The 15,234-nt window shown below is 27.8% G+C and overlaps 1 protein-coding gene across 2 annotated transcripts; it reads right to left on the bottom strand.

Annotated features, from left to right (window-relative positions):
- Positions 1-6,593: 6,593 nt before the first annotated feature.
- LOC127266570 (protein NRT1/ PTR FAMILY 5.2-like) lies at positions 6,594-14,479 on the bottom strand. 2 transcript variants are annotated; one of them, XM_051296850.1, is made up of 4 exons: positions 14,255-14,479; positions 11,725-11,942; positions 8,059-8,621; positions 6,594-7,550 (listed from the first exon to the last, which is right to left on the bottom strand). In XM_051296850.1, exons 1-4 carry the CDS (start codon positions 14,388-14,390, stop codon positions 6,698-6,700), a joined length of 1,770 nt encoding a protein of 589 aa, XP_051152807.1. In that variant the 5' UTR covers positions 14,391-14,479; the 3' UTR covers positions 6,594-6,697. The 2 variants fall into 2 exon arrangements, with proteins under 2 accessions (XP_051152807.1, XP_051152808.1); XM_051296851.1 differs by lacking the exon at positions 11,725-11,942 and having other exon boundaries at positions 14,255-14,381.
- Positions 14,480-15,234: the final 755 nt, after the last annotated feature.

Below are 15,234 nucleotides of genomic sequence, written 5' to 3'. Positions count from 1 at the left end.
AACATACTCCCTCTGTCCGCTTACAAAGTTTACATATTTCTATTTTGGGACGTCCAATTACAAAGTTTACATTTCATTAAATACCCTACTTTTTTCCACAAATACCCCTATTTTACATCACATCATTACTTTTACACAAAAAAGTAAGAGCAAAAATGTCATTACACTACTTTTAATTACTCACTATAATTAAAATACTATTATTTCTTAAATATCGCGTCAAAAGTAAATGTAATCCTTGTAAATGGACGGGGGGAGTATCATTTAGCAACAAAATTAATTTCATTGCTAAAAAGAAATTACGTACTACAAAAATAATTATGTTGCTAATATTATTTTGCTATAAAATTATATTTTCATAGCAAAAAGGTTTTAGCTACAAAATTATTTTTCATAGCTAAAATCATTTCGCTACAAAAAAATCATACATATTTTGTTGCTAAAACTCTTTTATTATGAATTTTAATTTTATAAAAAAAAAAAAGAGTTTTAATTAGCTACAAAATCATATTTGTGTAGCTATATATCTTTTCTTAACTTTCATTACAAAAAAGCATAGTTTTTGTTACGAAAGTCATATTTGTCGCCAAAGACCTTTACTAACGCGTTATAGGCAACCAAATGAGTTTCATCACAAAAGCATTTTTGCTATGAATTCATACCTTTTGCTACAAATTTTTTTTATAGCTAATTTCTACTTTTTTGTAGTGTTATTAATAGTGTGGTTAGACATATAAATGCCGGTAAGCCCCAGACGCACGTATCATATACCCGGATCCAAAAATTATAATTATATACATGTATAATAAATGATTATTTGAAATTCAAAATTTCAAATAATACATTTATAACCGAAATTAAATTTGATATTTATTGTTGAAATTTATTTACGTTGTTTACGGCACAGCTCAGGAATTTACTGTTGAGGGAAAAATTTACTCCCCGAAGTAGTAGAGGTGTCTATAAAAGGCCCTCTGCACCTATTCTTCCAACACACCAAACCAAGAAGAGGCTCTAAGTTCTCTCCCTCTCCTCTCTGGCAACCATTTTTGGCGAGCTTCGGAAACACTCCTTGTTTAAGCCTCCCGACATAGCTCATACTTTACCTTATTTTAGTTCGTCGGAGCTCTGAAATATTGGGTGCCACCTAATTCGGTGACGAACGTCGTTTTATCTTTAGGAACGTTGCGTTACAAACCGGAGACACTACCGGGGCGTATTCGTTTTTACGGAAAGAAGTTCTACCTCGACTCAATGTGATTATCAAATTTATTTTGATAAAATATTTTGATTATCGAATTTATTTTGATAAATTGGAGCGAGGTTCTACCTCGACTCGATATGATTATCGAATTTATTTCAATAAAGTTATTGAGATTATCAAATTTATTTCGATAAATTGATAATCGAATTTATTTCGTTAAAATTATTGTGATTGTCAAATTTATTTTGATAAATTACTATTGATTATCGAATTTATTTCGATAAATTATTTTGATATCGAATTTTATTTTTCGATAATTATTTGATATTTATGCGATATAATAAATTTCTAACAATCGTAAAAATGAATATTTTGATATATTTCGATAATATCGTCACATGATCAAATGGTCAACATCATGGATGTTGCTGGAAATTTGAGCGTCGGCACATCTAGTGTCGACGTTTCTACTTTGTCGACAGATATCGGTCGGACGGAACAAAATATTGTTTCGAGTGTGCCGATTTATGGCATTGTAGATTGGATAATACTAATCTAAATGCTATAAAATTATTAGTTAATTTCAATTTACAAAATATTAAAAAAACTCACTCAAACTAAATAAGAAGTTTGTGTGGTGACAAAAAGAGCTGGTGTGTTTGTTTGTTTGGAGGTTTGAATTTTGAGTTGGGATTTGAATAGTAAAAATTTTGAATTTGAATAGTTGTATGATGTGATATAAATAGGTGTTGATGTGATGTTTTGAATGTAAAATTGATTTTTAATATAATATAAAAAATAAAAAATAGGTGTTTGATTTGATATTTGGAGGGGGGAATGGGATGAATAGTGTATCTAAAATCCAATCTCCCAAACAAATTTCGTTCAGTAAAAAAAATAATACGAAGTCATTGGATTTAATTCACACTGGTGTGTGTGTGTGTGTTTTTTTTTTTTTTTTTTAAAAAGTTCAAATTTGAGGTAAAATATATATATATTACTATCAATTTATGAATGATTGAGATATTGCTACATTTACCTGTTAAAGGAACAAAGAGAATCAATAATGTCTTAAAAATTAATAATAATAAGGCAGTGAATCAGCTGAGATGTAATATCAAAGCAGTTCGAATTATTGGGGAGACAAATGTGTAGCTCTGTATGAAGAATTATGTTTAATAATTCATCCAACTACGACATCATACTCACCACAATTGAATGGCGTTAACGAACACATGAATGTCTCGTTTATTTATTCAGAATTACCCAAAAAATGTAGAGGCACTTCTAACTGCAAATTATATTTTGAATAAAATTTCATTTAAAGGTAAGGATAAAACTCCTTATAAATTTTGGAAATGCAAGAACCTTTACACAATTATTTAAAGTGTGGAGGTGTGCTTGGATAAAATATAAGTACCGCCTCTCAAGCAAGTCGCGGAGAAAGTGGAAGGTCGTATAAAGCTAGTTAGAGTCTTGATGTATTTAAAATATACTTTCGACTTTTGGCATTCACTACACAATATATCCTCCAGTACTTGAAGGATACTATGATGCTAACGGGATATCTGATATGAAATATTTATTGTCTACAAGTGAATATGTCTTTATGACCGAAGGTGGAGAAATTTCATGGAAGTTCACGAAACAAACTTTTATAGCTCGATCCGTTTTGGACAAAATTAGTACATCCGATAATGATATATCATGATAGCCAAGCAGCAAAAGTAAATGCTAATAATAAAATTTATAATGGTAAATCCTGACATATCCAATACAGATACAATATTATGAGACAATAGGAAACCTTGCAGATCCGTTAACCAAAGGGTTACATTATGATCAAATGTAGAAAGGGCTAAAGAGAATGGAACTTAAATCTATGGAATTAAGAGACAATTACAGTGATAATCCAACCAAATCACTTGGAGTTCCCAAGTCTTAGTTCAATGGGAAAACTAAGTTGTAATAGTTCGGTAAGAACACTCAACTACCATTCACTAAATAGCTACGAGTGTTACAATATGCAAAGTGGTGAGGTTGAGTCACTGACTCTTAATAATACTACAGTAGAACTAGATACTTTAAGATAGAATTATCTATATAAGTGTGAAGTGAAGGCCGCTTCATATGAAAAACTTATGAATCCAAAGATGTGATACATGGCCAAAATGAATCAAAACGTGAAAACAAAATGAGGTTGAGATAGGGATATGTCAATATTATTGACTAAAATGTACACAAATGTGGAATAGCTCAATGCATCGTGTCAACCAGGCCACTTGTACATACAATAATATTGATTAAGGATGGTTCAAAGTCACAAGCTACCACCTATATCGACGTGTTGATGTCTCTGGAACCGAGTTGTGTATTGTCCGAATTAATGGGCATTTTAACTCATGTGGGGAATTGTTGAAAAATTGGTTAATTAATTAGTCGATGTGATTTAATTTGAAATTAAATTCATAATTTTTGGAACAGATTATTCCGTGAGTTGAAATGCATACGGGTAGTACGGTGGTTATTAATAGTATGATTAGGCATATAAATATCAGTAAGCCACAGGCGCGCATACCACATGTCTGGATCTAAAATTTATAATTACATGCATTTATGACCAAAATGAAAATTGGTGTTTATGGTTTAAATTTAATCATTTCGGTTCGACGGTTTCGACTCAACCATTTAGTGTCAGGCGGTTTCGACTCGGAGAAATTTACTCACCCAAGTGGTAGAGGTGCCTATAAAAGGCTCTCTCCGCCCATTCTTCCAACACACCAAATCAAGAAGATTCCAAGTTTTCTCACTCTTCTCTCTAGCAACCATTTAGGGCGAGTTTTCCTGCGAGCTTCCGAAATTCTCCTTGTTTACGCCTCCTGACATAGCTCATAGTTCACTTTATTTTAGTTCATTGGAACTCCGAAATATTGTGGTGTCAACTAATTCGGAGACGAAAGTCATTTTATCTTTGAGTACGTTGCACCACGAACTTGAGACACTACCGGGGCTTATTCATTTTTACGGAGAAAAGTTCTATCTCGACTCGATGTGATTATCGAATTTATTTCGATAAAATTATTGAGATTATCGAATTTATTTCGATAAATTATTTTGATATCGAATTTTATTTTTTGATAATTATTTAATATTCTCACAATATAATAATTTTTTAATAGTTTCATAAAATATATAAGCTGAAATTTACTTTGACTTGGCTCAGACTACAAGAAAAATAAATTGATTGGAATTTTTTCATCTTTGAGATCAATTTTTATTTTTTCCATTAAAACATATGAGCTGAAATTTACTTTAACTCCTCTCATGTTACAAAAAAATAATATCACTCATATTACAATAAAAAATAAATCAATCGGAATTTTTCATGTTTGAGATCAATTTTTATTTATTTAATTAAACATATAAGCTGAAATTTACTTTAACTTGGCTCACACATTACAAGAAAAATAAATCAATCAGAATTATCATATTTGAGATCAATTTGTATTTGTTTCATTAAAACATATAAGCTTAAATTTACTTTAACTCAGCTCACATTACAAGAAAAATAAATCGATCAAAATTGTTCATCTTTGAGATCAATTTGTATTTTCTTCAATAAAACATGTAAGCTGACTTTTGTTTTAACTTAGCTCATATTGCAGGAAAAATAAATCGATTGGAAATTTTGTATCTTTGTGATCAAGTTGTATTTGTTTCATTATAGCATATAAGTTTAAATTTACTTTAACAAGAAAAATGGCTAATATTCCAAAATTTTATTGCAAATTTAAATTTTACAAAAATTGAAAATCAAATATATATATATATATATGTAACAATTCGATGAAAATATTAGCATATAATAATTTTTACTATGATTTTTCCATATGTAAATATTACATACTATTTTATGTGATTATTAATGTAGCAAAAAGATCCACCATATTTATATTCCATAGCGCTTCGGTTAGAAAAGGTGCTGATTTCTCTCAAAAATCACATATTGAATGTACAGAAACTATCAATCTTAGCGTAAATAGCACTGTATTTTTTAAATAAAAGCTATATGTTATTTGTTTGTTTTTTAAAATGGTGCTCTAAAGAAGTATATATGGTACTCTATAGAGTATATATTGTGCTCTATATAAATATATTTGGTGCTCGGTAAAAATATATTTGATGTTTCATAAAAGTATGTCTGGTGCTCTATGTACTATATGTTATGCTCTATATTGTGTTGTTAGTTTCTCAAATAGTATTAATTCAAGGGTTCATAAAGCACCGATCAATAATCCAGAAAGCATTAAAAGAATCCAAAATATCAAAAAAAATTGATCGGTGTTATCTAAACAATAATTGAACGGTAATTGGCATCCCAACTGTCTGTCATTTCATTTTTATTTTTTTTATTAAATTTTGGTGCAAGATATTTTAAATACTTTTATATGTATTTAGATAAAATAATAATAATAATAATAATAATAAATAAATTATTTTATGTTTTTTAAAATTTTTAAAGTAATAAAATAAATTAAATATTTGATATTATGTTATATAAAGTGAAATTGGTATTTAATGTAATAGTTTTTTATTTGATACAAATAAAATACAAAATTATTTCATGCTTAAGATGTCAACTCCCCTTAATCAAATGGCCGCAGATTTAACGAACAACAAGGAGTTAATTTGTTGTATTTTTTAAAAACTCGCAATTGTTTCGACGTTAAAATATTTTGGTGTGTACAAATGAGACTTGTCTATAGCTATCCAAGTAAAAGCAGAAAACGACCTACAAAATAGATTTAACATCAGTCTGTCAACTTTCTATTTTAGCGTCGACCTCGAGTCTCAACACACTTGCACAATAAATGTAACATTGTCAAAAAAAAATGTATATTGTATTTCTTTCGTTCCACATATTATATTATATTTATTGTAGATACGGGATTATGTTTTAAGAGTAACATAATTTGTAAATAATTAAGAAATATAGTATCAGTAAAAGTAATTACAATCCAATACAAGTATGCATATATTAAAATTAAAATAACTTATTAATCTCATTAAAATTTAAAAATATAAATTCAAAATATAATTAAAATATAATCTTTTTTCCGAAAAAGAATGAAACAATATACGTAAAATGGATTAAAATAGCAATATTAATATAAAATATGAAATAGAGAGAAAGTAACATTCAAAAAATATATATTGTTAAATAGTGATAAAACTTGTACATATGTAAAGAAAGAGTCTTACTCTTTCGCATTACCAGCTAGATTATTTGAGTTCAAATAGCAAAGATTTAATTATCATGAATCAAAAGTTCTTTTTATGAACTTTATTTTCCCCATCAGATTGACATAATCAATCCTTAGACAAACAATTAGATAAAAACATCATTTGTAGATCATTACTTAAACAATCAAATGTTTTGGTCTTAATTGCAAGGATTAAACTTCCTCTAGTTTGTAACTACTTCTCAGTTCTTCACCTTGTGTTTCGAATCACCAGCTCTTCCTCGAGCATTTTCATCGAATCCGAAACTTCGGCCCGATAGACGTAAAACCTCACAACAACAAGAAACACAACAAAATTGATGCAATTCAAGACGGCGAAGAAGGCGTAATAGTAATCCAAGTGCGAGGCGTTAAGGTTGTTCCTAATCCATCCCTCATGCCCGTCTCCACTCGTGACATCCGAGACAATGCTCAGCAATGCGCTGCTAATGAAGCTCCCGACTCCAAGACTGGTCATCGAATACGATGTCCCTAAACTCTTCATGCTCTCGGGTGCCTGGTCGTAGAAGAACTCGATCTTCGCCACCTCCAAGAACGCGTCCGCGACGCCCATAAGTATGAATTGAGGCAATAAAATGAATATGGATAAAGGGACTTGGCCCCCATTCTCGACTAGGCCATTGTCCCGGGCGACGTGGATTCTATGACGTTCGGTTAGCGAAGCGACGACCATGATGATGATGTGGATGATCATGCCGATTCCCATTCGTTGGAGGAGACTAATGCCTCTAGGGTTTTTTGTCCATTTTTTTACGATCTTGACGAAGACACAGTCATACACCACGACAGATATGAGCATCGAGATTGTGACGAATCCAGCTAGGCTAGCGGGAGGGATCTTGAAAGTGCCGATGTGGCGGTTAAGAGTGGTGCCTTGCTTCACGAAAAGTGTCCCAATTTGCGCGATCATCGTGCTCGGGATGAAGGTGACGATGAGGATCGGGATCATTCGAAGCATTTGCTTGGTTTCTTCTACTTGTGTGACCGAGCAAAGGAGCCATGGCTTGCTAGAATTTGTTCTTATACATGCTTTATTGAGGAACCTGTGAGTATGGAATCGAAAATAATTTAAATATTGACAGATAATACATAAAACATAAATCAATAACAAATAAATTATACTAATATAATATAATATAAATATAGTATATAAATCATCAACACAAAACTTATGTTAATATAATATAAATATAAAGCTTAAACTGAAAAGAGTACATAATATCATTGAATTAAGCACATAAGATACACAAAAATAACACACACATAGAGTGTGAGCTTACAACTTCAATTAACATAACATGTTCTCTATTAACTAAAGTCATATGATGTTTGTCTAATTGGTATATGCTTTTTAGTCCTAATTAACTTTACTCATATGTAAAACCAAAACGTGATTTTTCCCTTTTGGCTTTGTCGAGCAAAATGTAAGATTGGCATTGGTTCAATTGAGAAATACACTAAACTAAACATATCTCTAAAATTAATGATTATTATCTAATTTAAAAACAAAAAGAAAAAAAAAAAGTCATCTTTGTAAAAATAAACACTAACCTCATTTCATTAGTGGAATCAATCCTGTACTTGCCTTTACCATACTCTCGAGGATCAAGCTCATATAATTCTTTCGGGTCCGTCGGAATGTCTATTTTCCACTTCCTAATCGAAGCCACGATGACCTTAGCCATTTTCGTAAATGGGCTTCCTACGGGCACCTTGTGCCGATAAAAAGGAGTCCCGGCCAAGAATATTATTAGTGATATAACTAGTCCAATGGTCGGGAGCTCATAACCGAGCGTCCACCCCACATTGTCCTGAATGTAGACTAGAATGGTGTTGGCGAATAGTGTCCCCAAAAATATGCTAAACATCCACCAATTGAAGAAGGAAAGCTTTTGGGCTTTCTCTTTTGGGTCGAACTCATCGAATTGGTCTGCACCGATTGTCGAAATATTGGGTTTGGTTCCTCCCGTGCCGAGTGCTAGCGTGTATAGAGCTCCGAAGAATACAGCTAATTGTAATGTAGTGGGCTTGTCGCAGTGGACACCAATTGGATCTGAACATGGACTTGGTTTCAAAGGATGAATCGATACCGATAGGGTCAAAAGAGACATTCCCTACCACAGTCATGACAAAAATATTATACAGAGTTATTGAATACTCTATTTATATATTTATGTTTAGAGTTTTTTTTTTTTTTTCATTATTAATCAACAATAACATTTTTCAGGAAATATTACATCAAATGTTTATTTTCTCTTGAAAAACATCGAAAATTATTAGAATGCTAATCGACATAAATATATATATAATAGGCAGATGTCACATAATTTCGATGAATAGAGTATATGTTATATTAATTAAAATCCTGTATTGACATATCATACTTTATAAAGTGTTGTAATATATATTGAGATCAATAGTATAGTTTATGTTAAGTAAACTATTGTTATGTCTTATCGATTTATATATTATATTTTTATTATCTTTACATAAATATTGCATTGTTGATTACATTTGGTGTATTGTCTATTTGTATTTGACATATTGTCAATAGAGTATTTAACAATATAATTCAGTTTTACAGTGGCTTAAATCATCATGTTAAATACTATAACCTCCAATCACAAGTATCACATTTAATAATTATTTTTTATTTAATTTTTTAATTCTCAAATAACTCAAAATATCAAGGGTTTGTTTTGTTTAGATAAGAGTTTTGTTTAGATAAGAATTTTTTGAGGTTTTTGGAAATTTGAAAGTTTGAAAAAAAGTAAAAATTTAGTATTTAATTTGATGTTTTGTGAGAGAAAAAATATACTCCCTCCGTTTTAATACAATAGTCTTGTTTACCATTTTTGTTCGTCTCAAAACAATAGTCTTATTTCCATAAATAACTATATCACTATAAAATTATCCTTACTTTTTCATTATTATTACACAATTGCAACTATTTTTTATACTAATACACTCACAAGGGCAAAAAAGTCTTTTATCCATACTTTTTACCCACTACTAATATAATATCAATACTCCTTAAATTATGTGTCAAACACAACTCAGACTATAGTTGTGGAATAGTTCTGGAATTGAGGGACTATTTGATATGATATTTTTTGAAAAATGAATAGTATCTGTGAAAATATATTGTGTAACACACGAAAAAAAAAACATATACATAACAAAGTTAGGTATTTTTTTAAGCTAAAGTGACTATGTTTAGATAGATCTTTTCGGAAGTTTTAGTACTATTATTTATCTACAATAATTTTTAAAAAATAAATATTATATTAAATATATATATACTTTTTAACAAACATTAAATTAAATATTTATTTTATTTTTAAACATCACATCAAATATTTATTTATTTTTATTACTTGTACAAATTTTCAAATTTCAAAAATATCTTACAGGAATATTCCATCTGTCCATTTTATTATTTGGTTTGTCACTTTGTGTTCCAGTTTTTTAGGTAGAATGATTTAAAATATTTATATTTGTGTTTTCCTTGATCTGTATTTAAATTATATATACGATGGTAAAATAAAATATAAAATTATATATAATAGATTAAAAAATTGTGTAACAATCTTGGCATATAGTAAAAGATTCGCAACATGAATAATATAAAACTATCTACGAATCTTTTGAGCTTAATATATATATATAATTGTCTTTCATAAATTTGTTTACTTTACTGTAGATACGGAAATTAATAAATAATTAAAAAATATATTAGTAAAAATAATTATTAATTAAATTAAATTAAAATAACTAAATAATTTAATTGAAATTAAAAAATTATAAATTATAAAATTTAAAATATAATTAAAATATAGAATCACTTTTTTAAGAAAATAATAAATTATATAAAACGGATAAAAATAAATAAACATTTTATATTAGACTAATAGTGCTTAGGAAATGGTCAAATGTTTGTGAAGCAAAGGTTTTCCTTAGGACGTTGAAAAACTAAATATATAAAAACTTTAATTTATCCATAACTTTGACTTAAAAGTTTGATCTTTTTGTGTATAGCCGAAATGAAGACGCAAGTCATAAAACGACAACCTTCTTGTGTGGAAGTGTGTGTACAATTTTATATTACATTATTGATATTGCAAACAATACATCTCACTTGTTTAGACATATCTTAAAAATATTTTAGAATTTTAAATTGATTTATAAATAATATTTCCTCCGTCATTCAATCGTGTGCTCATTTTATCGGATACGAATTTTAAGAAAAATATGTAAAAATAAAAGTTTTTACTTTTTTTTGGTAAAAAAAAAAATGGTATTTTTTTACTAAAAAAGAAACATAAATAAATTTGAATGACAACCATAAAAGAAAAACGAAAATATATTTGAATTACAGAGGGAGTAAAACATTAGATATAGTGTTGTAAGGTTACTTGGTTGTGTCCAAGTAACCTCCTGATATTTTTGGATTGTGCCAAATTATTGTATTATAAAAAAATTATTAAATATATAATAAAAAATAAAAAATTGATTTTTTTTTCGGAATTGAAAATCTGTATAGAAATTATTCCGTAAGTAAAATTTTTGGCACAACTGGTTCTTCGGAAGCGGAGACGCACATATGGCATCTGCGTCGCACGCTGGAGTACACTTGTTTGCCAAGTAGGTATCATCAGACAGACGTGAAATTATTTTAATTTTTTTTATTTTTAAAAAGACTACACATGTCTGTTAGGTGGCGCCTAGCTCATGAATAGGTGTACTCCGGCGAGCACACGGGAGCCATATATGCAATTCCGGCATCGGATGACTAATTATGCCAAAAAAAAATATATTAAAATTTGAGTTCATTCTTATACATGTTTAGTTAGAGGACTAAAATGATAAAAAGTTCGTTATTGAACTAAAACGATAAATTTTCCTAAAAAAAAAAAGTAATGGGGTATCTAGAAAAAATAATGACAAATTAATTATTATATTTTAAAATTAAAATAATAAAATTATAAGTGAATACAGTGGTCTATATAAACAAACTATTATGCATAATTATAGTAGATAATAAAAAATGATATAATTAGTCTAGATAGAAAAAATATCATATAATATGAAATTTCAAATTTAAAAATATAATAATAAATTAAAATTGGAAGTGATTTTTTTTCTTAAACAAGTGTTAAGAAAATAGTAATAATAACACAGTAAAAATATATCAATATCATATGTAATGTTACTTACCAAGAAGTAGATAGCGCCGGCAATCAAAAAAGTCCAATAACGACCCAAAAGAGCATCAGCAACATAAGCACCCAAGGCGGGGGTCATCCAAATGGTGCCGACCCAATTGGTGACATTGTTGGCCGAGGTGACCGTGCCTTGGTGCAGTTTTGTCGTCAAATATATAAATAGATTGGTCGATATTCCATAGTACGCCATTCGCTCGAACACTTCATACACTTCATTTATTGTTTCGAATAATGATAAAAGTTAATTAAAAAAAAGAAAAAAGAAAAAAGAGGGCAATAAAATAATTTCCTAATCTAAATGTGAATGACAATTAATTTGTCGAACCACATTGTATATTATTGATCAAAATATTCAATTATTGAATATATCTAAAAGAAGTATTGAAATATATTGGTTGTGTTCATTTGTCAATATTTCATAAGATTTTTATTGTTCGTTTAAATTTTTTTTTTTAAAAAAAATATCAAATCAAATAATTATTTTTTATATTTTATATTACCCTAAGAATTAATTTTACTTTTAAATCAAGCAACTAATCTCATAATATATTAATTTAGATTATTTTAAAATAAAAAAATATAAATTCTAAATCCAAATTAGCTTTTAGAATTTGGGAATAATGAATAATTTGAACCGAAATCGGATTTAATGTGCTATAAATATGTATTTTATCTAATGTTAGATAAAAACACTAATTCAATATATAATATTTAAATAAAAAATAAAATATGTAATTTAATATTTTTAGAGAAAAGAAAAATGATGAATTGTAGGAATTTGAAACCTTACAATTTGAGTATGAAAGTTGGTTGGGAGATGGGAAGGTAGATAAGACTTATTGCACATGGAAATATAACACAAATTAATATAGACCTACCCTCTTACATACATTTAATATATAATTTAATCACAATAATAAATTTTGTTAGTTAGGTCACACAAATTTATCTGGTATTTAAATTTCAATGATCCATTTTTATGATTTGTCATGTGCTACTTATATCAATATACAATACTCCTTCCATCCCAAATATCATCCAATATTTGTTTTTGACACGAGAATTTAGGTGGGGAATATTAAATATGGTTATTTGAAATAATTTGGATATTAACTGATGTGATTGGAGAGATAAATGATTATTTGTTTTTTTTTTTTTATTTGAGTGATATGATGGAACAAAGTGAAGTGTATATTAATGTATGTATATAGATATTACTCCCTCCGTCCCAATACAATAGTTTTATTTACCATTTTTGTCTGTCTCAAAACAATAGTCTCATTTCCATAAATAATCATATCACCATAAAACTATCCATATTTTTTCATTATTATTATATTATATAATTGTCACTACTTTTATACTAATATACTCACAAGGGCAAAAAAGTCATTTATCCTTACTTTTTACCCACTACCAATATAATATCAATATTCCTTAAATATCGTGTCTAATACAATAAAACTATACTTTTGGGACGGAGGGAGTATTAATTATTTCTAAATTTAAAAATATTGCAGTGAGTTTGGGACAAACAAAGAAGGAAATTTTGCAGTGTTTCAATTAATATATATTTTTTTTATTGTCATGATAAAATATTATCTAAACTAAAATTTAAATATATAGAGGTAGAAAATTATAAAAGTTCACACACATACTTATAGGCTTTGCTATATTTAGTTTGATTTTGTATAGTAATTTATATTTTAGTTTTGTATTTAAATAGAAGTTCCATATAATATTCTACATAAAAATAATAATATCTTTTTATAGAAATTTATAAAAATTAAATTAAAAAAAAAAATCAAAGTAAAAAGGATCTATATCTTCCTATTGAGGCTTATAAAGAGGATAAAATGAATTTGCGTTTTACTGTATTTTTTGTTTTTTATTTTTATGAAAGAAACAATGGGATCATACATAATATTTTGATTAAAAAATATCTGTAAGATATAATATTTTGTTTTAAAATATATGTGTGTGTAACATTATTTTAAATATATATTCAACACAATAATTTTACACAAACAAAATAATGTTTTTAATATAAATAACAGAGACGGAAAGTGATAGTATTTAAATAATTGTATGATGTGATATAAACAAATATTGATGTAATATTTTAAATATAAAATTAATTTTTTATATATATGAAATATAGAAACTAATTGTTTAATTTAATATTTTTATTAAAAAAATTAATAAATAATAAAAATTCTATCAAAATCTTTCAACCAATCATAGTGATTCAAATGAACAAAATATTCATGGCCAAGAACACTCAAATGGGATTTACCTTTGCTTTAGTTACATTTTGTATGCATTTTCCTCTAAGTTTAAAGCTTATAAGTGAGAAAAATAACTTCACTTCGAACACAAAATTCTAATCCAATTACGACCTAATATATATATATATATACACATATTTTTCTTCATTTTCGAATCAAACATCTATTTTCTATGCTAAATATCATATTTAATAATTATTCAGATAAAAAAAAAATGCAAAATATACGACGTACCAACGATGAAGAAACAAGCCGTCCATCGACCTCTCTTGGATCGAAGAACGGGATTGCCTCGAAGATCCACTGTTCCATCTTCTGTATATAATCCCTTTTCTTCTTCTTCTTCTTCCTTCGACATACTTTCATTCATGGCTGCCTAATTATTAATTAATTTTGTAATATTTTTCTAACAAATAACTCACTGCTACTTGCTATAATTTCTATGGCTTCCTCGTATATATAATATATATTGGGGGGGGGGGGGGGGGGGGGGAGGGGGGTTGAGGGTGTGGTTGAGTTTCTTAATAATAAGTCGAGCTCGGCATGTGTGTGTACATGGCAGCTTTTATTGAATCAATATATATATATATAATTTAGAAAGGGATATATTTATATATGTATGTGTTACGAAATCTCAATAACGAGACAAAAATCATGAATGCATTAATCAATTAATTAATTAAGTAATTAAATTGGGGATTTGGATATGTATTGAGTGTGTTTCTTTTACCACAAAATTCCAATTTTTTACTACTTGGACTATGTATTTTTCTAAAAAAATACATTTTTTTTTTTTTTTACAAGATATTTTATCATACATTATTTTAATACCAAATTTAAACCAAAGTTTCTCAAACTAAATCAAAAGAAAAGACCTGAAACATATACTTCAACGTGCTTGGACTAATTTTTGCGCCTATTGGCTGCACTCATCACAAAAAAAAAACAAACAAAAACTAATACATATTTTAAAATAATATTTTTTCTGTTTCATCTAAACTATTTGTTTGTATTTTTTAAGTATAATAAAAATAAATAATAATTTATTAGTAGGTGAAAATAAATAAAATAATTTTAATATTTTTATTATATATATTTTATTTATAAATTAATTGTATATATAATGATATATTTTAATTTATGTAAAAATTTAAAATATTTATTATTAATGTGTGATTATTTTTATTATAATAGAAAATAAATATTTTGAATAA

This window comes from Andrographis paniculata, unplaced genomic scaffold (assembly GCF_009805555.1).
Source record: "Andrographis paniculata isolate CXL003 unplaced genomic scaffold, ASM980555v1 Contig76END, whole genome shotgun sequence".
In the NCBI taxonomy this organism is placed as follows: Eukaryota; Viridiplantae; Streptophyta; class Magnoliopsida; order Lamiales; family Acanthaceae; genus Andrographis; species Andrographis paniculata.
Note: the sequence above shows the minus strand (reverse complement) of the source record. Positions and strands in the feature narration are given on the sequence as shown.

Coding starts and splice junctions, on each gene's coding strand:
- LOC127266570 (XM_051296850.1), bottom strand. CDS start 14,390: ATGAATGAAAGTATGTCGAAGGAAGAAGAAGAAGAAGAAAAGGGATTA. Junction 11,943..14,254: donor GGCTTGTTTCTTCATCGTTG/GTACGTCGTATA, acceptor CAATAAATGAAG/TGTATGAAGTGTTCGAGCGA. Junction 8,622..11,724: donor CCGGCGCTATCTACTTCTTG/GTAAGTAACATT, acceptor TGACTGTGGTAG/GGAATGTCTCTTTTGACCCT.